Source organism: Oryzias latipes, chromosome 3 (genome assembly GCF_053564925.1).
Source record: "Oryzias latipes strain Hd-rR chromosome 3, Olatipes_Hd-rR_3.1".
NCBI lineage: Eukaryota > Metazoa > Chordata > Actinopteri > Beloniformes > Adrianichthyidae > Oryzias > Oryzias latipes.
In genome coordinates, this window is record NC_136239.1 from 6,817,856 (window position 1) to 6,842,962 (window position 25,107).

The 25,107-nt window shown below is 43.1% G+C and overlaps 1 protein-coding gene across 7 annotated transcripts in view; it reads left to right on the top strand.

Annotated features, from left to right (window-relative positions):
• LOC101175302 (transient receptor potential cation channel subfamily M member 1) overlaps nt 1–25,107 on the top strand; it is a 51,311-nt gene that overhangs the window by 12,065 nt on the left and 14,139 nt on the right. For 4 of the 7 annotated variants that reach the window (XR_013654788.1, XR_013654789.1, XM_078944180.1 and 1 more), the window contains exons 3-18: nt 2,861–3,044; nt 3,119–3,332; nt 3,600–3,724; nt 5,779–5,950; nt 8,507–8,681; nt 8,764–8,887; nt 14,798–14,870; nt 16,974–17,074; nt 17,259–17,423; nt 17,492–17,626; nt 18,292–18,342; nt 19,205–19,345; nt 19,736–19,765; nt 19,840–20,132; nt 23,262–23,490; nt 23,592–23,912. Coding sequence is in view for 4 of the 7 variants with exons in the window: in XM_078944180.1 (XP_078800306.1) it covers nt 2,861–3,044; nt 3,119–3,332; nt 3,600–3,724; nt 5,779–5,950; nt 8,507–8,681; nt 8,764–8,887; nt 14,798–14,870; nt 16,974–17,074; nt 17,259–17,423; nt 17,492–17,626; nt 18,292–18,342; nt 19,205–19,345; nt 19,736–19,765; nt 19,840–20,132; nt 23,262–23,490; nt 23,592–23,912 (2,533 nt within the window). In the remaining 3 variants the exon portion in view is untranslated. The remainder of the gene's footprint in view (nt 1–2,860; nt 3,045–3,118; nt 3,333–3,599; nt 3,725–5,778; nt 5,951–8,506; nt 8,682–8,763; nt 8,888–14,797; nt 14,871–16,973; nt 17,075–17,258; nt 17,424–17,491; nt 17,627–18,291; nt 18,343–19,204; nt 19,346–19,735; nt 19,766–19,839; nt 20,133–23,261; nt 23,491–23,591; nt 23,913–25,107) is intronic. The other 3 variants (XR_013654790.1, XM_078944182.1, XM_011487102.3) reach the window with 1 other exon arrangement.

Sequence of the window (25,107 nt, forward strand, 5' to 3'; positions counted from 1 at the left end):
AGCCATTGCGCTTTGCTCAGAGGTTTGAATGTTATTGTGTCCTCATCTAAAACATTTGCTAGGTCTTCCAATTTGCTCCTCCTCACAGTGGACAGTCAGAAAGTTCTGTTTGGGTGGATTTGCAGCTAATGCTATGCTGTCACATACGTTTATTCAGCCTCCTCCAATGAAAAGTCTACGTGAATGCACGTCACATGCTCCTGCACCCAGTGCATGTGACCGCGTTAAACCCATCTACAGCTCAAGTTTGATAGTGACATATGATTTACATGCGTTTATTTTAGTAGTAGTAGTACAAGATTTATTTCAAATCAAATCAACACTTACATGAAATGAAACATAAGTCTACACAAGACTTTGAAAATACGATTTGAAAGGGGAATGGAAGAAGCCTGGGGTTATGAGAATACGAGAATACAATCCCCCACTCAACAGAAAAACAACAAGAAGAAACAATTTCACTATTATAACGCTAACATACGACAAACACAAGACAAATGAATTTAGCACATCCACCAAAAATAAAAATTTAAAAGCGAAACTGACAACATGGAGGATAAGCGTTGTGGGTGCATGCCCCCCCCCCCCCTTGTTCAAAATGCAAAATAACATGTAATTTGTAGCTGTGTGCGTGCCCGGTGTGAATTAAAAGATAATTGTACGTTACACCTTTCACTGGGGCTGCACAGTGGTGCACTGGTTAGCGCTCTTGCTCACAGCAAGAAAAGCCCTTGGTTCAAGTCCCAGAAACAGAACACCAATGGGGGACCTTTGTGTGGAGTTTGCATGTTCTCCCTGTGCATGCGTGGGTTTTCTCTGGGGACTCCAGCTTCCTCCCACCATCCAAAAACATGCTTCATTGGTAAATTGTTCACTGTTAATTGTCCATAGGTGTGAATGTGAGAGGGCATGGGTGTGTGATTGTGACCCTGTGACAGATTGGTGACCTGTCCAGGGTGTCCCCTGCCTTCGCCCGCAAGTGGCTGGGATGGGCCAGCAGCCCCGTGCCCCTGAAAGGGATAAAACAGAATAGAAGATGAATGAATGAAAGAATGAATGTACGTTACACTTCTCCTCCGCCACTCAAAATATGAAATTACGTGGAGGAAAAACTAATCGTGTGCTCGCCGCAAATTGTATGAGATTTGATCCAAAAAAAGAATGGGTAAGACTTCATGTCTGACAACACTCCCAACCCCCTCCCCCACTGTCAGGTAAAGCACCTAAGTTCACGTGCGTTCCATCATGTTGCGGGTGAGGCCCACTCTGGCCGCAGAAAACAAGTCCATCAACACCCTCCTTCTGTGTTTTTGAATTTTCACTGCACGTGCCAGCCCGGCCAAGCTGACAGGGAAGACAGAATGCAATGAAACACCGCCTTCAATCTGAAATCAGTTTTGCATACTGGAAACTTGTCTAAATCAGCATCTGTTTTTGGTCGCTTGTCACTCAGTGAATTGAGTTGAAAGAGACACAGAATACACTGTTTACTTGATAATTTCATTACAAGTTCAGAATAAATGTTATATTGTGCAAAGGGCATGGGAGCAGTGCAAAGCTTAGAGGCAACAGAGCTTGTGAGTGAAACGTGTGTGAAACAGGAGCCCAGCAATAAACAATTAAAAAAGCAGAAAAGAAAGACTAAGCTAGAACACACAGTACGCATAAGGAGAAAACAAAATACACAACAGATGTACAAATTGTCAGCATTAGCATGACTGTGCTTCCGTAGAGTCATGTAGTAGATGGGATGTTGTTTTTGGCACATGCAGAGATATGCTGTTTCACCTTTCCTTTGCTCCCCCTAGTGGCGGAATTGCACATTTCAGTTATTTCTTTAAACCCTTGTGCTATCTTAGATGACCCCGCCCTTACATTGACGTGTTTTACTACCATGACAAAGGTGGATAAAGGTGGAAAGATTTCATGTAATCCATGGACACCAGTGAAGATCACAAATCATTGAAGAAAAAAGGTTCAGCGCACTGTCTAGTGGGTCTAGATGACCCAACTCCCAATGGTAAAGTGCCTAGGATAGCACAAGGGTTAAAAAATCATAACTCGCCACAGGAATGGACTAGAAACTTGCTTTCTTTTTTAATCATCCTTATGATTTTTACTCTTCATGTGTGGGCCGGAGTAAACCACCTGGCGGGCTGGATATGGCACCCCTGCACTAAAGGGTCAAAGCTTACTCAGGAAAAAAACCTGTTCAGCCCACTTTTGATGATGGTGATCGATGGCCCATCAAATATGTGGTTCAAATGTACTCCCAAGTATTTGTGGTGGTCCACAACATTAACGTACACCCCTATGATGGTAGTGGACTTAGTTTGAGTTTTCCTTTCCCTATAATACACAACCATCTTCTGAGTTTAAATGGTGCTGGTTTGCTCTACACCACTCTGCAAAGCTGTCCAAAAGTCACTCCTGTCTGTTTCTGATGCACCCTGAGTATTCAGTTTCAGTGGTGTAGACATCTCCTCTCTTAACACCTTCCTGATAAGGTGTGCCTGCCTTGTCTTTCTGACAGACATATTAAGGAAATTGCCTCTTGTCACCCCAGAACTGTGTTGGTAGAGGCAATGGAAGAGGGAATGAGGTGAGAATTTTTGTCTGAGAGCACTGTAAACCGAACCCTGTCAGCTGACTCTCGAGCAGGTCCCATTTCACTTGTCCCATCTTTGGCCAAATCGAGATTTCAAAGATTAGAACCAGTAAACTCAGCTGGCTTTCAGTTGCCCTAGTAACATACTTAGCCTTCAAAGATAGCAAATTTGACACGAAAATTTAAATGAGACTAAAGGTAAATGCTTCCATCTCTCTTAGCTCAGGTTTCTATGCTCTTGTCGTGGCTCAGGTGTAGTTGTGGTCAGCTGGTGGTGCAGCACTCTGCCATTGCCAAGGAGGATGCCACCCCGCAGGTTCAGCTGGAGTCCCAACCTGGAGAGAGATGGAGTGCCCTCAAACACACAAAGACCTCTCCCACTGATGCTTTTGGGGTTTTGGAGTTCCAGGGAGGTGGACATGTCAACAAAGCTATGGTAACAGAAAAAAATCTGTTAATTTTAAATGTTATTGTAATATCTGGGCTAAAGGGATTTCTTCCATCTTGCAGTACATCCGGGTCTCCTTTGACACCAAGCCAGACTCCCTGCTCCACCTAATGGTGAAGGAATGGCAGTTAGAGCTGCCGACGCTGCTTATTTCTGTCCATGGAGGCCTGCAGAACTTTGACCTGCCTCCCAAACTGAAGCAGGTTTTTGGAAAAGGACTAATTAAAGCTGCTGTTACAACTGGAGCATGGATCTTCACTGGAGGGGTCACCACAGGTAGAACTACAACCCAAACTTTATGCCAGTTTGCCTGGATAGCTTCTCCCTCAGACACAATTTCATTAGGAGACTTTATACTGAGATGTTGTCCAACCAAATCTTGAAATGATCTTTAAGAACTTTATTTTACAATTTCAGAACAGAAACGTCTTAGAAATGAATGAAGTTGGAACAGCTTTACCATAGACTTTAGAGTGTGAGTCCATGAAAGAACTAAAGCATCTTTAAAAATTAATCCTTTAGATTTGTCTTTCCCTATTTTAGGGGTCATCCGCCATGTTGGAGATGCTCTGAAGGACCACTCATCAAAGTCCAGAGGAAAAGTCTACGCCATTGGCATTGCACCATGGGGCATTGTTGAGAACAAGGAAGATTTGATTGGGAAAGATGTAAGACAAGTCAGCGTTGTTGTGTTTCAAAGTTGTTATATTCGTTCAAATAGGAGATCATGGATCAGGAGGAAAGCAGACATGATGGTTTGTTCTGATGTTTGACTTAAGATGTTTGTTAGGACATGATGTTTGTCTTTTAGCTCATTCACCAACTGCCCTTGAGGAGGGCATTTATCAATAGATATTAATTTCCCTATGAGAGAGCTTGAGCTCAACCTTTTTGGGGAGTCAAGAAAAATAATTTATCTACCAACTCATCCATTCATTCACTCATTTTTCCTTAAATCCTGGGTTGCTACCATTGAAAATTGATGGTAGCAGCCAGTCTTTTGACTGATGCTGAACTAATGTCCAACATAAACATTCGCTGTGCCTAACCAAACCACAAACATAGTTTGTGTTCAGAAGAAAAAAGCACACCAGGACCCATCATGGGCCAAAGTCACTGAGGACTAACTGCACAAAAAAAAAAAAAAAAACTGGGGAGGAGTTCTAGGCATGTCCTACTTGGCGGACGCCCCGGGGAAGACACAGGACACGCTGGAGAGACTACGTCTTTCGGTTTGCCTCAGGGAGTTGGAGGAGGTGGCGGGGGAGAGGGAAGTCGGGGCTACTTTGTTTAGACTGCTGCCCCAGTGACCCGTTTCTGGATGTATGGATGTATGGATGGATGGCTGGACGGACGGACGGATGGATGGTTGGATGTATGGATGGATGGATGGATGGATGGATGGCTGGACGGACGGACGGATGGATGGTTGGAAGGATAGATTGATGGACGGATGGATGGGTGGTTGGACAGATGGATGGATGGACGGACGAATGGATGGATGGATGGATGGACGTACGGAAGGATGGATGGATGGATGGATGGATGGATGGATGGATGGATGGACGGATGGATGGATGGACGGATGGATGGATGGACGTACGGATGGATGGATGGATGGATGGATGGGTGGTTGGACGGATGAATGGATGGACGGATGGATGGACGGATGGATGGATGGATGAATGGATGGATGGATGGACGGATGGATGGATGGATGGATGGATGGATGCATGGATGGATGGATGGATGGACGGACGAATGGATGGATGGACGTACGGAAGGATGGATGGATGGATGGATGGATGGATGGACAGATGGATGAATGGATGTACGGATGGATGGATGGATGGATGGATGGACGGACGGATGGATGAATGGATGGATGGATGGATGGATGGATGGATGGATGGATGGATGGATGGATGGACGGATGGATGGATGGATGGATGGATGGATGGACGGACGGACGGATGGTTGGATGGATGTACGGATGGATGGATGGACGGACGGATGGATGGATGGACGGATGGATGGATGGATGGATGGATGGACGGACGGATGGATGGATGGATGGATGGACGGACGGATGGATGGATGGACAGATGGTTGGATGGACGGACGGATGGATGGATGGATGGATGGACGGATGGATGAATGGATGGATGGATGGACGGACGGACGGATGGTTGGATGGATGTACGGATGGATGGATGGACGGACGGATGGATGGATGGACGGATGGATGGATGGATGGATGGATGGATGGACGGACGGATGGATGGATGGATGGATGGACGGACGGATGGATGGATGGACAGATGGTTGGATGGACGGACGGATGGATGGATGGATGGATGGATGGACGGATGGATGAAGTAAAATATTCATCTACTATGAATTTCATTATTTTTGTTCAACCCCAGCTAAGCCTTAACCTGCACTGTGAATAAAGATGTTGGCTAAACAGTTGATTGCTGATTATTTGAGTTTCACGACTAAATGCAGTGCTTCTCAAATAGTGGGGCGCGAAACAATTTCTGTTTCCTGGGGGGGGGGCTTGCAAACAATAATTGAGAAGCACTGACTAAATGTCACTGACTCAGACATGACAGTTTAAAGGGAAATTATTTCTGCCATTAACCACAGCACTTCACCTGTGCTTCTAAGCATGAGCTCTGTCCACCTTCTGACCTCTGACCCTCATGCTGTTATGTTGTAGGTGACACGGCCCTATCAGACGATGTCCAACCCCCTTAGCAAGCTCTCAGTCCTGAACAGCAGCCATTCTCACTTCATCCTGTCTGACAATGGGACCACCGGCAAGTACGGTGCTGAGGTTCGCCTCCGCCGACAGCTTGAGAAGCACATAGCCCTCCAAAAGATCAACACACGTGAGTCATGTGACAAAAACAAAACCGCACTCTGTGAGTACACAAAGAACACAACCTCCCCCTGTCAGATGTTGTTACAGCAAGTATAAGCTGTTAAATACATAATTAGTTTGTTAAGAGCAGAAAACGAAAAGCTGAAGAGAAATGGAAAAGCCTATGCTCAGGTGTGTCTGAATGTAGTAAGCACAAAAACTACTTACAATAATTTAGGGATGAGTGAGTGAGTGATGAGTGATTTTCCCGTTTGATCTGAATTTCAACAACATTCATAAATAGTTCCATTGGATACTTCTGATAATAAATGAGAAGAAGCTATTTTCATCAGTTCAATATTTATCACCCCAAAAATAAAGATAACACCAAAGAACAAACATTGAGTATGTCCATAGCGAGTATTTCCACCGTCTGCTGCAATGACAGCTTGACAGCGACACCTCTGAGCCAATGCGTTCCACTCTTCCAAAACCATTAGATGACAAAAAAACGCTTCAGATGCCTGTGAGATGCCTCATGTCCAAGGGTCCGTTCCAACTCAAAGTATCAGATTGTCTCTGAATCTGTGCTAGATACAATCAAATCTAAAGAAGACCAAGACATTTGGTAGTAAAATGTGTTGGCTGGTGTTATAAAGCTTGGTCTCAGAAGCAAGGCTCTTAGAATATAACTGCAAAGGCCCCGCCAGGGGCTCAATTATCCCGAGGAGCATCGCTTCCAGGGTCATTCAGAAACTAATTAGGACGAGTAAAAAAAAGATTTACGCCTGTAAAAATGTTTTGCACACTTATTAAAACATTTTAGTCATCTGAAATATTTTCAGGTCCTCAAAATTGAGCCCACACCTCTTTTCCTCCTGCCTTTTCTGCAGTTTTCTGCACATCTATGTGCTATTTTGGGCATAAATATTGTTTACACATCCGAAACATGAGTGGACATAATTTTCCATCTACTTTTTCATTTTCCAACTCCAAATACTTTTCAAAGGCATTTAACCACATGTGTTTAAACAAAGAACTACTTTACCACACAAGGGTCCCATCATTTTTCCAATTGTTTTATATCATGTTTCTGTTGAGGAACAATTAAAAAGAAATGTCTGATCTTCAGTAACCTCTTAGATCATTTCTGTGACCACAGCCGTCATGAACAACCTCTGTTTTAAAAGATACAAAAGCAACAAGGGAGATTTTTCTTCTTTAAAAAAAAAACAACAACAGCAACTGGTTACTATAGCTACAGATATAGCAAACTGTCTGTTTTTGTTTTTCTCTGCTCTGGCAGATCTTTATACGTTTTTTTTTTGTTGTTTTTTTTCAGAAAGCACAAACAATTGGTTATTGATTTACACAGAAAAAGATTTGCACATCTTGGTAGATGATGAAATGTCAATACTTTACTTCTGAAGAAATTGTTCCAGTTCAACATAATGTTTGAAAACTTTTGCCCAAGAGTGGGCGGGTTAGGCTCCAGCAGCCCTGTGACCCTGTAAGGGATAAAACGGGTTTCAGAAATAGATGGATGTTTTATTTAAGGGTTTTAGCTCTGCATTGTGCTGTCATGTAAGATTTAAAAATAAATCAAGAAGTTGAACAGTTTTTAGCTTCATTCCAGATTTACTGAAGGTTCCTGAAGAAGAGATCTCAGTGAAAAACTATAGTAATCCTGGGCTTTAAGGCCTTCCTGTGCACAATGCTTTTAATGGATTAAGAAGCTTTCAGTGAGCGATTACAGATGCTGAATGACTCACGTCTTTCTGTTGTCAGATATTTTAATGCATACTTAATTCTGCTCTGTATAGCTCCAGGTTGTACAATTCTACAATGTTTTTGGTGATTATCCTTTTAAGCTTCTGTCCTTTTATCAATATTGCTTAGGACTCTTAATATGTATCCTTTTTTGTACTTTCAAATGCTAAATGCAATTACAAAAAAGGGCACAATCTAGACCTTTTCTATCCCGTTGTCGGCTATATGAGTGTGGGAAACAGGTGAAAAGGGGTGTGAAAGCAGGTTAGAATGGGCGGAGGAAGCTTTCAGGTGTGAAGTGTGACTTTTGTGTCATCAAGAATAAAAGAAAAGATGAAGAAGACTGTGGTGAGAGCAGCCATGCTGTTGATTTAGAGACTCTGATGCAGAGACAGGAGGCAGAGCTGGAGGCAGCGAGATAAAGATGTTGAGGTTCTCTTTGGGAGAGACCAGGACGGATCAGGATTGAATGAGGAAAAGTTCATGGTAGATGTTCTGGAGATCAATGCAGGGAAGCAGATGGAGACGTTTGGACACGTAAGAGGAGGAACCGTGATGATGTGATAAAGGATGCTGAGGTTGGAGCTATCAGGAAAGAGGAATACCAAAGAGGAGGCTCATGGATGGAGGAGGATGTGTGGGTGAGGAAGATGCAGAGGACAGGAATGCACTGTAGCATAAAGGCACCTGCAGAAAGACAAAGAAGAAGAAAAAACAGACTTTTTAATTCAACTTCTTCATGTGTTGTGTATTATTTTGTGCTGTGATGATTGTATCACATGTACGTCCAGACCAATCTATTGTTTGTTCACAGGTTTAGGTCAAGGAGTCCCTGTGGTGTGTCTGATCCTTGAAGGGGGTCCAAACATCATTTCTGTCGTCCTGGAAAGTCTGAGGGAGGAGCCTCCAGTCCCTGTAGTGGTCTGTGATGGCAGTGGGCGAGCTTCTGACATCATTTCCTTTGCTCATAGATACAGCGAGGAAGATGGGTGAGGTGTATTTTCTCATTGGTTCCAGGTTTGGTTCTAGACATGGTGTCTGAATTATCCTTGATCTATTGGTCCTCTACAGGCTGGTGAGTGAGAGTGTCAAGGACCAGCTGCTGGTGACCATCCAGAAAACCTTCAACTACAGCCGCAGCCAGGCTCAGCAGATCTTCCTCATGGTGATGGAATGCATGAAGAAGAGGGCTTTGGTAGGTCAGGGAATGCTTGTCATTCACAACGCATCCACTGGTTGGTGTGGTTTGATGCTCAGTCTTAGGTTTGAAACCTCTTCTGCTGGAAATTAAACTTTTAAAACTTAGTCACAGAAACAGCTGGATCCCTGAAGGTTCTAGTGGTGTCAGACTAGAAAGACCACATGTCTGGTTCTGAAAGAGTGAAAATGTCATTGATGCTGTTAGGTTAAAAAAGAAAACTGAGTTATTGCTCAATTGTCAAAGCAGCTGACTGTCTGTGGGGAAGAAAGATGAGATATTGGTAGATTAAAGGTTAAAACTTCTGCTCCTGTCAAATATATACAGCGGAGGAAACAAGTATTGGATCTTGTAGGTTTGCCCCCCTAAAAAGAAATTGACAGCCTGTCATCATAATTGTGGGTTCATAAACAGTGAGAGATAGAAAAGTACAAAGAAAATAAGAAATCCACTTTAAAGAAATTATATACATTTATTTGTTTTTCATTGAGGGAAATAAGTTCTTGATCCCTCTTGGCAGAAAGACTTAGTAGGCTATGGGAAAACCTTTACTAACAGAGGTCAGAGGTTTCTTGTAGGTGATGAGCAGGTTTCTGCACATATAAGGAGGAGTTCTGGTCCACTCTTCTGTACAAATGACTTCTAAATCATTCAGATTTGGTGATTGTTGCTTAGCAACTCTGAGCTTTAGTCCTCTCCATAGGTTTTCTCTAAGGTTGAGGTCCAGAGACTCCATGACCTTGATATGCTTCTTCTTCAGCCATTCCTTGGTTGCCTTGGTTGTATGTTTTGGGTCATTATCCTGTTGAAAGACCTATCCACCACCCATTTTAAGCCTCTTGGCAGATGGAAACACTCAGGATTAGATGGCACATGGCTCCGCCCATCCACACAATGAAGTAGCCACGTGTAGAAAAACATCCTTAAACCATAATGTTTCCACCTCCATGCTTGACAGTGAGGGTCGTGTTCTTGGGTTCATGAGCAGCTTTCTTCTTCCTTCAAACATGACGGGTTGAGTTGATGCCAGAGAGCTCCATGTCTGTCTGATCCGACCACAGCTCCTCCTCCCAATCACTCTCTAAATCGTGAAGGTGTTCAAACTTAAGGCGGTCTGCTCATGTACCTTTTTAACCCTTGTGCTATCCTAGGCACTTTAACATTGGGAGTTGGGTCATCTAGACCCACTAGACAGTGCTCTGAACCTTTTTTCTTCAGTGATTTGTGATCTTCACTGGTGTCCATGGATTCCATGAACTCTTTCCACCTTTATCCACCTTTGTCATGGTAGGAATAACACGTCAATGGAAGGGTGGGGTCATCTAAGATTGCGCAAGGGTTACGCAAGGGGACTTTGCCAGCACTGCAAGATGTTAAACTATTGCAGTGTAAAGTATCACCAATGCTTTTTTTGGTGACTGTGGTTCCAGCTGCTTTAAAATAATCAACTAACTCCTGCCGTGCTGTTTTAAGCCAATTTCTCACTGTTCTCATGATCATGGAAACCCACCAGGTCAGATCTGGTTTGGACCCCAGACCTAAAGGTGGATTGATGGTCAAGTTATTGTATTTTATCCAAATAGCACCAACAGTTGTTTTCTTAACTCCCATCTTCTTGCTGTTGGTTTTGTAGTTCATTCCGATCTATAATCTTCTCCCTTACATCCACTGAAAGCTCTTTAGTCTTTCCATGTTGGAGAGTTTGGAGTCTGACCGATGGACTGATTCTTTGGACTGGTGTCTTTCTACAGGTGATTAGTTCAAACAGGTGTCTTCAATTCAGGTGACAGGCTGATGAGGAGATTCTAACTGGTCTGTTTGAACCAGAACTCTTAATGGTTACGAGGGTATCGAATACCTATTTCTGTCAATGACATGAAAAAAAATGTATATAACATTTTGTAACCCTTGTGCCATCCTAGGCACTTTAACATTGGGAGTTGGGTCATCTAGACCAGTGTTTTTCAACCAGTGTGTCGCGGCACACTGGTGTGCAGTGGGAGATGGTCAGGTGTGCCGTGGGAAATTGCCCTCATTAACTGATCTAAAAACATTTTCCATCTCCAGGATTTCAGCTCTTTGTTCATCCAAACAGATAAAACTGAGAAGTTAGGAATATGAAAGATCATAAAATACTTTTTTCTTTGTGTTAATTTGATTCTATTAAAGACACTTTGATAAGAATGACGGTGATTTAGCCATAGCGTCAGCCGTTTTCGGAAAAGTCCCGCCCCTCTAACTGTCTCCACCAATCATTCTTGGAGGCTTAATCACACGTCATCAGTCTGACCAATCAGAAGTGGCTAAAGTTTTCACTTCCTGATTCGATTCTCCTCATAAAGTCTCTCAGTTCCAACAAAAAGACCAGCTAAAGCTCATATTTAGCGGTGTAGCTTTTTGAGGGATCTGGTATCAGACCGTGGAAAAAGTGAACAAAACAATGAAGCCTAAGAGACGCGAGTCTGTCTTGCGTTCGGCGGCTGTTTGCACTACATCTCCCATGAGGCATTGGGTTAAAGTGACAGCGTCTCAGTGCACAATGAGTCTTCCTTTGACAGTTTGAAACCACAACAAACACACATTAAACAATTTTTAAATCTTCTAATTTAACTTTTATTACAACTTTTAGAAAAAACAGCTGCAACTTCCAGCTTTTTCTGCCACAATTGTCACAAAAATGCATGTGAGATTGTGGAGGGGCTGTAGATCAATACAGACTATGAATTTCTCTTTTTTTATTTTTTGACCCTGGTGTGCTGCAGGATTTTTATCAAGGTTAAAGTGTGCCGTGGATCAAAAAAGGTTGAAAAACACTGATCTAGACCCTAACCCTTGTGCTATCCTTGGCACTTTAACCTTGGGAGTTGGGTCATCTAGACCCACTAGACAGTGCGCTGAACCTTTTTTTTCAATGATTTGTGAACCTTACTGGTGTCCATGGATTACATGAAATCTTTCCACCTTTATCCACCTTTGTCATGGTAGGGAGAACACGTCAATGTGAGGGTGGGGTCATCTAAGATAGCACAAGGGTTAAAATGAATTATCTTTGTGATTTTCTATCTCACAATATGAAATTCAAGCATAATCCAAATGTTTATATATTTAAAATACTTGATTTGTGTTGGCATGTCATCCATATCAGAACACCCCACCCACACACACACACACACACACACACACACACACACACACACCTGCCTTCAGTTATGAAGCTGGGGGGAAGATGAAGAGGAGAAAATTGGAACTATAAACAGAAAGGGTCTGAGACAGAAACTAACTGCATCCAGATTTTTCTGTACTTTACATACTTTATTTTGAAATTTGTTTTACTTTTGTAAGTAAATTTCATAATAAGATTAAAGACACATTAAAGAAAGCTGCAAAGAATCTTTTGCGTTTCAGCGAAACATTTATTTTTTCGTATTTTGAATGCCTTGAACGTGTTTCAAGTGTTTGTACATGTTTTTATTTTTATGTTTTCCTATTCCTTTCTAATTGTTTAAGCTGTTTTGAATTTTCTTTTTCAAGCTGAGATACATTTCTTTTCCAGTCTGCGGACGTGTGGTTTACTCACCGTCATAATAACTTTTGGTTTATGTCTGACCAAACGCTAGAGCACTTACGGAAGATTGTTCCGTCCTTTTATTTAATCCCACAATCCTCGGCTGCTATCACATAACAGCTGCAGTGGAGCGCTGCAGGTTGGGGGTCAGTCCACTCAGATGAGCCGCTAACGGATTAAAGCACTCTGGTTCCTCGTCTGAAACAAAACCATTTCAGATCACACATAAATATGCGTGCTCCATTTTGTTCTGTTGTGTGTCTTTGTGTACTACCGTTGGGATCGGTGTCGTACAGTGAAGATGAGCTGGTTCAGAATAAGAGAAGACAATTCCATTAAAATATTTTAAACATTATTTTCTCTGCTAAAGGCTGCACGGTGGGGCAGTGGTTAGTGCTCTCACCTGGCTCCAATACCGGCTGGGACCCTCCTGTGTGGAGTTTGTATGTTCTCCACGTTCACGTGTGGGTTTTCTCCAGGCGCTCCAGCTTCCTTCCACAGTCCAAAAGCATGCTTCACAGGTTTTTTGTGACTCTAAAGTGTGCATATGTGTGTCTGGGTGATTGTGTGCCCTGCAGCGGACTGACAACCAGTCCAGAGTGTACCCCGCAGTGAGGGTTTAGGGCAGGACTGCTCTACCCCAGTCCTTGAAGTCCACCACCCTGCTTTTTTCCCGGTCTCTGCACTGTTTTCTGCAGAGCGTGTTCTTGTTTAACAGTGACTGACAGTGTTGAACACTGATTGACCATTCTTTTCTTTCTTTTTCATACCTTTTTCTTTTACCTGTTAGGCCACACCACAGACGTTTTTAATGAAACGAACATGCACTTTACTGGCCCTCTTCAGGTGTCGACTCTGGTCAGCTTGTCTTTCTCTTCTATGATTTCTCCACAAATGCAAAAGGCAAACAGGAGCAGCAACAAAGTCAAGAATTACATGGGTTAAAATTTTATAACAGTTTTACAGGCTGTTTGTATTTCATTATTTAATGGGAATTCTCCAAAGAGCTAATTAGCCCAACAGTCAAAACTGAGAGGGGTGTGGTGACAGTCTGAACGATGCTGATGATAGTATTTAGTAAAGAAAAAGATAAATAATTTGGCGGAACAGAAGATAAAGTGATCATTAAAAACGAGCATTATTAGATAAGACTACTCTCCTGAAATGTTTCTTCAAAATTCTGGCCTTTTCGTCAGGTGCAGTTCTGCTTACAGCCAGCAGATGTCACCCTTCTCCCTTCTAAAACTCTTCAGTGAGTGTGTCTGCAGCAGCTGCCCCCCATCAGTGGCCCAGAAGGGTCACAACACAACACTTTAGATTTCACAACACAACTGCTCCGTCTGTCTGTCAGCCGCTTCCTTCCGCGTGTTTTTGTGTCTCTGTGACCCACTATGAAGCCTCAATGTCCCTCAATAACCCAAGAGCGTGTAATAAAAACAAAAATAAATTATCTTGTGATAAACGTTCAAATGTGACAGCAATGATCTCAGTCATTTTTTATTCACACGGAGAGTGAACTACAAACGCATTTCTAAAGAAAAAAGATAGTTTTTTCTGCATTTTAATGTGTATTGTTCTCTTGTAGAACTAAAAAAAATATATATTTTTTTTTCTTCAAGTAAATGCAGACATGAAGCGGGCCACTGCCAAGGGACTGTCAACAAAGTTTGATTATAATGAGGCATGGCAGGTGGAATATCACAAAAACACTATTGAATTACATATGTCACACATGTATCTGAAACCACCGAAAATTCATACATGGAAAATGCGCAAAATCTTTTGTGTGACCAGGGGAATCCGAATCCGGCCTGACCATGGTGCTGAGACAGATCTACGGTTAGTTTAGATCTGTAGGGCCCTGCAACAAAATGCTGCTAACCTCCTAACTGCATTATATTTTATCACTTTTTCTTCTTTTTCTTACAACTGCTCTAATGATCCCCACACTGAATTATCTGACTCCATTTAACCCCCCCCTCTGCATCCACCTTGCGGACACCAACCATCCTCAGTGTTCACTACATCCATCTACATCCTCTTTGGTCTTCTTTCAGATGGTGTTCCTCCGTCTGCAAACACCCTGGTCCACAGAGATTCCTGTTGTCTATTCCACTGTCTATTGTGTAACATGAGCGGTCTATTGTGGTTTGTTTCTTTGTAAAGTTAAAAATATTTTTTGTGACAAATACAGCCATATTATCAGCTCATCTAGATCATTTGTTTGTATGTAATATATCTGTTTATCTTCTTTCTGTGTGTGTGCATGTGCATGTGTCTGTGCATGTGCACATCTGGGTGTGTGTGTGCATGTGCACTTGCGTGTGGGTTTGTGAGATCAGATCACAGTGTTCAGAATGGGTTCGGAGGGGCAGCAGGACATTGAAATGTCTATACTCACTGCTCTGCTTAAGGGTAAGAATGCTCCATTGTTTTTTATGTCTCTTGATATTAAAGTGTTGATTTTAAAATACTGCAGTATCATTATTCAGTTTTTGTTTCTGTCACCTCAAAATTTGGGGGATCTTTTTGCAGAATGGGTTTAGAATATTTAAGTCAGAACATCTACTATATTTTCTGGGCCTTAAAGCAGACTTTAAAACATTTAATGGTCTCATGAATCCACAAAACATGGACATCAGAGCGTCACATGAGTTAATTCTGGTTGTGTTTACTGCCTTGACCCGATTTTCTGTGGTATACAGAATTAAAAATATGTCCAAATGTTTAGACTTTGCTAACTTTTGTCGTGACTGCCATGGCTGGACTGATGTGAAGTATTGGATAGGGCAGAACTCAGGTGGACTAGCTAGCCGGGCGCGTGTTAGTGCTGTCTTATGTAAATCCCATTAAAGTCCCATTAGTTGTCATGCACCTTGGTGTATGAAATTTGTTGACCCCTGCCCTGGGGGAGCAGAGAGCTGTACATACAGCTGCACCCTGGAACAATTTGATGGTTTAACCCTCCAATCCAACCCTGGAATACTTGGTGTCAAGCAGTGAGGCTCAGGGTCCCATTTTTAGTGTTTATCGTATGACTCAGTTGTGGATTTGAACTCACGACCTTCCAGTCTCAGGGTGGACACAGGCAGAATGCTGTTAACTCAGGGTCAGAATGCCTTTATTGTGACTGACCATGTGTCCCACGAACTATGATGCCAAACGGGGGCCAAAAGCTCTGAAAACCAAAATACAACATTTTGAAACTGAAAGCGGAAAAACTGGTGTTGAAACTCAAAATAAATAAAAACAAAAACAGACACAAGTTAAATGTAACCTTGATTTGTGTTTCATTGCTCAAAATGTCACTTATAAATCTGTTTTTCACTTTCAAATCAGAAATCCCTTTTCTGGCATGTGGGGGCGGGGCTTAGTTGCAGGACCAATCAGAATGTTAACGGTGGGAGCTTCAAACTCGGTGCATTCACTGATGGTGGAAATTAGGAAGATTACCAAAACACTAACTATTTATCTGGTTGTTGTAAACAAAGTGGCCACAATGGATTTATCCTTTACAAGTCATTCAAACAGTTTAGCTGTTTTTAAATAGTAACTGCTCAAATCTTTGAAAAAGCTGCCTCAAACTTTAAACCTTTGAACGCCACTATTACCAAAACCAATTGCACGTGTAAACGAAACAGTCGCACACATTACAGGTACTCTTGTCAGAGGCCTGATGGACTGATTTGTACTGGGCTTTAACATAATGAATGACCAGAAAAGCGGAGAGCATTGTTTTTTATTTTTTTTTTTTATTTATTTTTTTTTTTTTTTAACTTGTCCTGTCCAACAGCTAGGCAAACAGATGAGAGCTGAGGGCCTCTTGTGTTGGACATATTTTATTCTAACAAGAGGGGTTATTCATCTTCAGACAAACCAAAGGTATGTCTGAATAAACCCCTTTTGTAATTGAGGCCAAACTTTATTAATTTCAATCATGTTTGAAAATCTTTGGTGTTGGACCGGACGGAAAAGGAAAGAGGGGAACAAGAGAGAGGGACGTTAGAGAGAGGGGGGGGTAGGAGGGTGATAATAGGAGGGGAAGGGGGGTAAGACCATGAAGCAGCATAGAGCAGGCAGGTTTACTGGTTGTTTATCGTTACGGTACGGTTGTTTTTTATTTTATGTCTTACAACTAAACTGCGCTGCTTTACTGTCAACAAAGTTTGACCTATGTTTTGTGTTACACTCTCTGCAAAAGCTGAACATTGCAGATAAAAGAAGAGATTATGAAGAACAACAAAGTTCACTAGAAAAACTTCCCATCAAACCCTTTGACTAATTGTCTGCTGCTTCTTGGACACATTAGGCATTCTGGGTAGTTTAGTCAAACCACAATATCTGTTTTGTTTATCTTAAGGCACCCTATAATCTGGTGCGCTTTATGGTCCAAAAAATAAGGTAGTGTTCTGTATTTCAGTGAATTACTGTTTGAACCCAAACAGTCTCTTGTTTGTTCAGAAAAGTTCTTGCTCCGTGTTTGTGTGGACTGACAGTGTTAGCGGTTTGTGACCGCAGGAACAAATGCTTCTGCCTCGGATCAGCTGAGCCTGGCTCTCGCCTGGAACAGAGTGGACATCGCTCACAGTCAAATCTTTGTGTATGGACTCCACTGGCCCGTGAGTTTTTTCCAATTTATTTATTATGCATATGTCAGTACATGAGTGGCAGTGAGTGACGTCTTTTTACATGGTGACAGCTGAGTAACTGAGACCTTATAAAAAAGGTTTTGTCAGACTGTTGTGTGTGCGCCTCTTTTGCCCTGCCATTACCCATGTGTATCCATGATGTTGCCTTTCCCAGCCTGCAAGCTCCTTAACTACCGACCGGCCAAAAAGCCCAGCGACCCGTCGCCCCTCAGGTGCAGGAGGTAAAGGCAAAGCCCGAGGGAAGAAGGGAAAAGGTGGGAAAGCCAAAACTGAGCCTCCTGAAGAGACAGATCCTCGTAAACTAGAGCTGATGAGCTGGGTAAGTGACCTAAGCAACACTCACAATCTCTAATCTTGTGCTGACATGACTGTGGGGATGCCTGGCAGGTACACTCCTTGGAGCAGGCCATGATGGATGCTCTGGTCCTGGATAGGGTGGACTTTGTGAGGCTACTCATCGAAAATGGTGTCAACATCCATCACTTCCTCACCATCCCCCGCCTGGAAGAGCTCTACAACACAGTGAGTCAAACACACATTAACACAGTATGGAGAACTTAACAAGACTTCAGGGTTACAACAGCAAACATGGTAACTGCTCTCTTTTCCCGATCAGAAACGTACATTCGCTGCAGTCCTGTCCCAGATGGAGAATAGTGAGCATCCTGTTCGCTTAATTCGCGGTTGAGCATTAAACTCATGACTACTTTGACAAAAACTCCAAGAGCAGCTAAAAATGTCTCTGACCAATTCATGTCACCCAAAACCAAAAACTCACCTCTTAGGCTCTTTTCTACCTTGACCTGCCTTCTTTGGTTCTGAGCGGTGGAAAACAGCTGACTCAGACAAACAGCAGCAGGGATCTCTAAAAAGCCGAGCAGGACACCAGCTGTCGAGGGATTGCTAAACTATCCTGGCATTTGATCCCTGCATGTTTTTAGATTTTTAAACTGGTTTTGTTCATTCAGCTTTCATTCTGCATTCTGATTTATCATCACACATGTAAGAAAACTGTTTTTAACAACACACTTGCTGCAGTGTCATATCTTCTTTTTCCAGAGCTCATGAGAGCCAAAAGTCCCAGTGTTTTTGATCCTGTCCTGTATGGATGTAAATGCGTGTCAGAGAATGTGGGCAGACGAATCTACTCCAGATCTCTGTCTTGTGTCTCTGCCGTGTTTCTGTAGAAATTAGGACCAACCAACACGCTGCATTTCTTGGTTCGGGACGTCAAGAAGGTTAGTGCTGCTTTCAAACCTCCAACCCTTCTCTATGAAACACCACTGTGTCCTCCTGGATGGGGTAAGGCTACTTTCAAAATGAGACTATTGAGAAGAAAAAAATGAATACAGCATTTGCTTGTATTCATTTGGTTGTAACAAATCAGTGCCAATGCAGCATTTGGTTGTCATAAACAAGAGACAGTGTAGTTTAATAAGGAAGAATGCAATTATGCCTCATTCAGGGCTTCGTAGAAAAAGGTAAAACAAAACAATTTATGTTAGCAAGAAATTTCAGTAAAAGAAAGAGAATTCTGATCCTAGTGAGGTGTTTTGTTTTGTTTTTTACAAAACTGCGGTAAGCTGCTAGCTACTTAAGCCCAAAGTTAGCTTACCTTTTCTTTTTTTTTGGTTTCCTAATTCTCATATTATCAGCCTATTCTGACAAAAAAGGCATTTTTTCACACTTCATAGTTATATTGACATGTCTGCTACTTCTATTTGGACTAATTTCCACCATATCTGTGTCTGAAACAGTCTGCAGGTGCATTATTTACATTAACAGCTGTAGTTGCCTGGCAACAACAAAACACCGCTGGAAAAGTGATGGAAAGCACTGATGGAGAGCAAAGTCAGGTTTAAACATGTTTAAACCCCTGTTTGAACATGTTAAACAGGGGTGTCCAAAAAAATAGTGTCAGAGAAGACATCCAAATGGATGAACGGTGATACATCTGCAGTCCAGTTTCAGTGCGTCGTTCTGAGGCTTTTGATACAGGGCACCTTCACAAATCAAGGCTCAGAACAAAAGAACATAGAATGAAGAAAGGAACAATGACCAACCTCAACAATGTGCTTCATCCACTGATGTTTCTTTCAGGGGAATCTACCACCAGATTACCAGATAACGCTGATCGATATTGGATTGGTGTTGGAGTTTTTAATGGGTGGGGCCTACCGCTGCAATTACACGAGGAAGAGCTTCCGGACGCTGTACAATAACTTGTATGGCCTTAAAAGGGTAAGTTAGAGCAGAGCTGAGATTCTTCTGACCAGCATCAGGAATGAGAAAGCATTAAGTCTAATCTACAAAAGTTGGTGATTAAAAGAAGACAACACAAACACTCAACAACACATCTTTCTTTGTGTGTTTTATATAATATAATAATACTTTTTTAATAACAATAACGGATTTCTTAGACATTATCATCAGAAATGACTCATTCTAAAACTAAGTTTCGTAATCAACCAGACCTTTTCAGTGTGTCTGCCAGACGAAACGTCCTCACAAAGTCAGTCGTCCGTCAGGCATGGGACCTCACAAGTTTACAATACATGCAGACATAAACACCCAACAGACAAAGGCCTCCTCCTAACGTCTCGAATTTTTCTCCAAACTTCTGTCTTACAGCCCAAAGCTTTAAAGCTGCTCGGCATGGAGGTACGTAGAAGTTATGTGCAGACAAAACTTCAGATCATCAGAGGGAAAGCTGCTGATCTGCTCTGTTTCTGCAGGACGATGAAACCCCAGTTAAGGGAAAATGGAAGAAAAACAAGAAAAAGGAAGAGGAACTTGACATTGATGTGGACGACCCAGAGGTCTGCAGGTTCCAGTATCCGTTCCATGAGCTGATGGTGTGGGCTGTGCTAATGAAGCGTCAAAAGATGGCCCTGTTCCTGTGGCAACGGGGGGAGGAAGCCATGGCTAAAGCTCTGGTGGCTTGCAAACTCTACAAGGCCATGGCCCATGAGTCGTCCCAGAGCGAGCTGGTGGATGACATCTACCAGGACCTGGAGAACAACTCCAAGTGAGACTCTAAAACTATGAACTTGTCTGTTCAACTGTTGAGTTATTAATTTTACCGGTTAAGTGATGAAACAGCAAAGGTGCCTCAGACAATCACTGCACTGTTACCACTGTAAGGTCAACTAACAGCTGTTATACTGAAGCAAAGCAAGACAGAGATTTATAAAAAAATACATTTTTTTTAACAAAAAAATATATATTTGGAAACACAAGATAAAAAATAAAAGCAAGGCTGATAAATAAATGAGTTGTGGACCAGTGGAAGAATCAACTTTATAAGAGAACTAGACTGAGCGAGTGTGACACCACTTATGGAAAATCCTTTTTTACATTATGTCCCCTTGATGCCCTACCTGCCAATTTTAACTGCACCCCCCTTAGTACACACACCCCTCCCCCCTCAATATATACATCCCAACATAAACACACACACATGCACACACACACCCTCTTAAACACACATACACGCACACACATTTTGCAAGGAAGGTGGGACCTAGGACCATCTGTCCCCTGCCTCTTCCCTGGTGGGGGGTACGGGCCCCTTTGCAACGGCGGCCGTGTCCCCGGGGTGCCGGCTTCCTGGGCCCGGCGGTGCTCTCTCCGCGCGGTGGGGGGGTTCACATTACATCTGAGCCGGGGGTGTTGGTGTCCCTGGGGGGTGGGTTCTGGTCCTTGCTCCTGAGCGCTGGGCCCCGCCAAATTTCCAACTGTGGCCGAGCCTGGTCGGGCCATATTTACAACACCCCTTGTGGGCCCTCTTTTTTCCCCGGGGTTCCCCCCTCCTGGGCGGGGGCGGCGGGCCCCTGCCTTGCTCCTCCCTGGACCAACCGTGGGCCGGGCGGATGGCTGCCTGGAGTGCGGAGCGGGTCTCCCTTGGGGGGTCCTGGCTCGTACCTGGGGTTGGGGCGGGGGGATGCCCAGAACTCCTGGGTGGTGGTGGGGTGCTCGTCTGGGGCTGTGGGCGTCCCTCTCCGGTGGGGCCCTGCGTTGGGTTCTCCCAGCGCAGCGGGGGGGCTGTTCTCCTGGTTGGGCTGGGGCGGCCCTCTCTTTCCCTCCGTGCCTCCCTGCTCTCTGGCTCTGGGGGCCTTGCGGCGGTCCTGCTGGCCCTGGCCTGGGTGGCGGGCTTGGTCGCCCGGGCGGCGGTTTTTCCTGCCGGTTTCCGTGTGGCGTGGGGGGGATTCCGGCTGCCGCTGCTGCTGCGGTGGGGGTCTTGGGGTGGGGATGGCTGGGCGCTCTCCCTCCTTCTTTACACATTCCACCATCCATTTTAGAAGAACATGAGCACTCACCTGAGCACGGGTGTTGGCTCACCTTTGCACTGGCGGTTTGCGTGACTGAATCACTGAAATGTTTCACACTAGTTGGTTTTAAGGCATAAGTATGCGTGTGAGCACTATCTGTTTTGTGTACATGTCGACAGATGGACATTTTTGCAGCTAGCAGTGTTTATAACACTTGAGTGTGTGTGTGGACAGGCTCCGCCCTTTTTGTACTGCATTTGAGCCTTACCATGGTGATTAACAACCAGTAAACTTGTTGCTTTATGCTGCTTCATGGTCTTATCCCCCTTCCCCTCCTACTATCACCCTCCTTCCCCCCCTCTCTCTAACGTCCCTCTATCTTCTTCCCCTCTTTCCTTTTCCGTCCGGTCCAACACCAAAGATCTTCAAACATGTTTGAAATTAATAAAGTTTGGCCTCAATTACAAAAGGGGTTTATTCAGACATACCTTTGGTTTGTCTGAAGATTAATAACCCCTCTTGTTAAAGTAAAATATGTCCAACACAAGAGGCCCTCAGCTCTCATCTGTTTGCCCAGCTGTTGGACAGGACAAGGTTTAAAAAAAAAAAAAAAAAAAAAAAAAACTTTTTTACCGGCTCCAGCAGGGGAAGCTAAATCAGTCGCCATTTTTCCGCATTGTGGACATTTCCAGATTGGAGCCAGATGACGGTGATTAGTCCGAATTGGTCTGAATCAACGTTTCTATGGCATCTACTTTCGCCTAATCAGGAGTGAGTTTGTTTGAAGTCCACACCCCTTCCAGTTGCATTCTAAAAACAGACACCAAAAAGACTGCTACGCCTTTCATGGTAGTAGTGTGATTTACTACTGCCATGAAGGGAAAGAGATCTCGCCACTTCTCCGGAGAGATCATAAGCCATCTGATCGCAGAACAAAACATTCAGTTCTTGGCAACAACAATGGGAGCAGTAAAAACCTTTAATTTGAGGGTCAAGTCAACACCAGGAGTGAGCAAAACATCAGAGACCAGTTTTTCTGTATTCTTCCGACCAAAAAGACAAAGAAACCACAGGATCTGTTTATTCAGGGGTGTCTCGTCCCCAGCTGGAGCTTGGTGAGCCGTAGTTGGTTGTATGTATGGAGACAACCAAATTGTTAAACGAAATTTACTGACATCTGATTATAAACTCCATTCATCCGCATCTTCTGGTAGCCTCAACGCCTGACAGTAGCTCTGCAAAACGCATTTTTCCACAGAAAACCAAAGCCCACATAGGATTGCTCCCTCTTTTCTCTACAGTACCACAGCCGTTGTGAGGGGTTACAAACTATCATTTCCTTTGTTTAAAACATTCAGACTTATGTATTTAAAGTCTTCCTTGGAAAAACAAACAAACAATCATTGTTCTTATGCTTTAGAAGCTCATAGTGACAAAAAAGGATATTTTGCTTTTTGATCTCCTCACTCATGGAGTCAGATGTGCTTCATTTAGCTTAACAAAATATTTTCTTTACAACAGTTTGATCAAAATGATTCACCAAGAAGGAAGAGGAAATTTTTTCAGGCATCGGGCAACTTTAGTTCCATAAACTGTCAATTAAAACTGCTCTCATGCATAACCAGGGTCATATTTCTGTGCTATAAGATCTGAAAATCAAGCAATGAAGAATCAGAAAGGGCATTTTCATCAACCATTTGTTCATTTTTGACTTTGAAAATTATCTGTCAGTAGTTCTCAAATCTAACATTTTCTCAGAAGCATCCTGTGAGAGACTGTTTCAGAACTTCAGCTCACTTTCAATTTTCCACATCCTACTCCTCAAGCTGTCTTGTTTTGAGCTTTCCAGAGTAATCAGCAGCAGCTACTGCTGTCATTCTGTGCAGGGAGTTTGGTCTGCTGGCCTACGAGCTGTTGGACCAGTCATACAAGCATGATGAGCAGGTGGCCATGAAGCTCCTGACGTATGAGCTGAAAAACTGGAGTAACTCCACCTGCCTGAAGCTGGCTGTGGCTGCCAAACACAGAGACTTTATCGCCCACACCTGCAGTCAGATGCTGCTCACTGACATGTGGATGGGCTGCCTGCGGATGGGAAAAAGCAACAGCCTCAAGGTACTTTACCTTCTTGGTAAAGTTCTGTATTTGTTAGTGTCTTTTAAACAGGAAGTGCCCCAATGGGGCTGTATTAAACCTACCCCTCGTCTCCGCTCCAGGTCATTATAGGGATCATTTTCCCTCCTGCCATCCCACTTCTAGAGTTCCGTCTCGGGGATGAAGCTTCCCATCATTCATCCAAAGACAGTTCTGATGGAAATAATAAAGACGACAACAAAGCTAGCAAGGTACAAAACAAGGACACAGAGGTTTTTAAAGTAGTATGGCTGACGCGTGGTTTCTCCCAGGACGCTATGTCAAATGCTGACACTGTGTCAAAGAAAGGAGATGAGGAAAACCACAAGCACCAGAGGGTTCCTATTGGCAGAAAGATCTACGAGTTCTACAATGCTCCCTTCACCAAATTCTGGTTCAACACGGCAAGTACATTTTCATCTTAACAACATGCATCAAGGCTTGATCTTAAAGATTTAGGGCTGGGTGTGATGGTTTCATTTTCCTTTTCTAAAATGTTCCTGAGCAGTTTGCAAAGATGATGGGTAAAGAACAGACACATGCTCTCTGAGGAGACCCTCACAAAGGGTTGTGCAGGAGTTCTGAATGTTTCCACAGATCCACAGGGTTTGACCTCCTCAGTATGAGAACAGTTTGGGTCACAATAATATTAATAATTTATTATATTAATATTTTTCTAAGCAAACAGCTGCATAGTATTCTGGAGGTGCTGGAGAACATTGTTTGCACCACAACCTGTATTGTTGCTGAGCTGTACTTAAGCTCTTTGACTCCCATTAATGGGCAGAATATTTCTCTGGTTTCTATTTTCTCACTGTCATTATTCTGTGTCCAAGAACTCATTTGTAAATGAATCAAAGTCCTGAAACATCAGTTCAAATAGTTTTAGCTGGGTGAAGCAGCTGATAGGGATTAACCTTGATTACCTCATTATTCATCCACATGACAGTTAATCAAAGTTTGATATTCACAGCGTTTCTTTCTGTCAAAGCAGACTGCTGTTTGCAGAATTGCAGTTTCAGTGTTCAGCTAGGAAAATGAATCAAGTCAAGAGAAACTCCACTCTTTTGTTCAATTTTACAAACTTCTTAGTTCGTCAAAAGACTGAAGGCCCAGATCAAATGCTTTAGCGCTGCTGCACAGGACAAAGAAGTAACAAGTGGAGAATTGTCGGGGTTCCCCTCTTATTGTGATTCTGTATCTATAAGAAGATGATTTAGAGTGTTATGGTAAAACAAAGAAGCACATCATCCATGTCTGAGGCCCTTTTCACAGACATTCATCACCTAAAAGCTGCTGTAGCGTAACCATGTCAAGCTTGGCACGCGCAGGCCAGGCTTGACCTGTGACAGAATGTTCAATAACTGCTGCCAATACACTACAAATCCCACAATGCAACCGTTGCTGTGAGTTGAAAGCCTGAGAATGGAAGTTCTTGTGTCTTTGATAAAGATAAACAAATCATTACAAAGGAGTCATCTCATTGATGAAAACCTTTATTTAATTCAAGTATTTAAGCATCTCAGACCAATGAGCAACCGGCAGAGCAATGAACTGAGCTTTAATTTCAGTTTGTTTGATGCTACAGGACATTTTTTT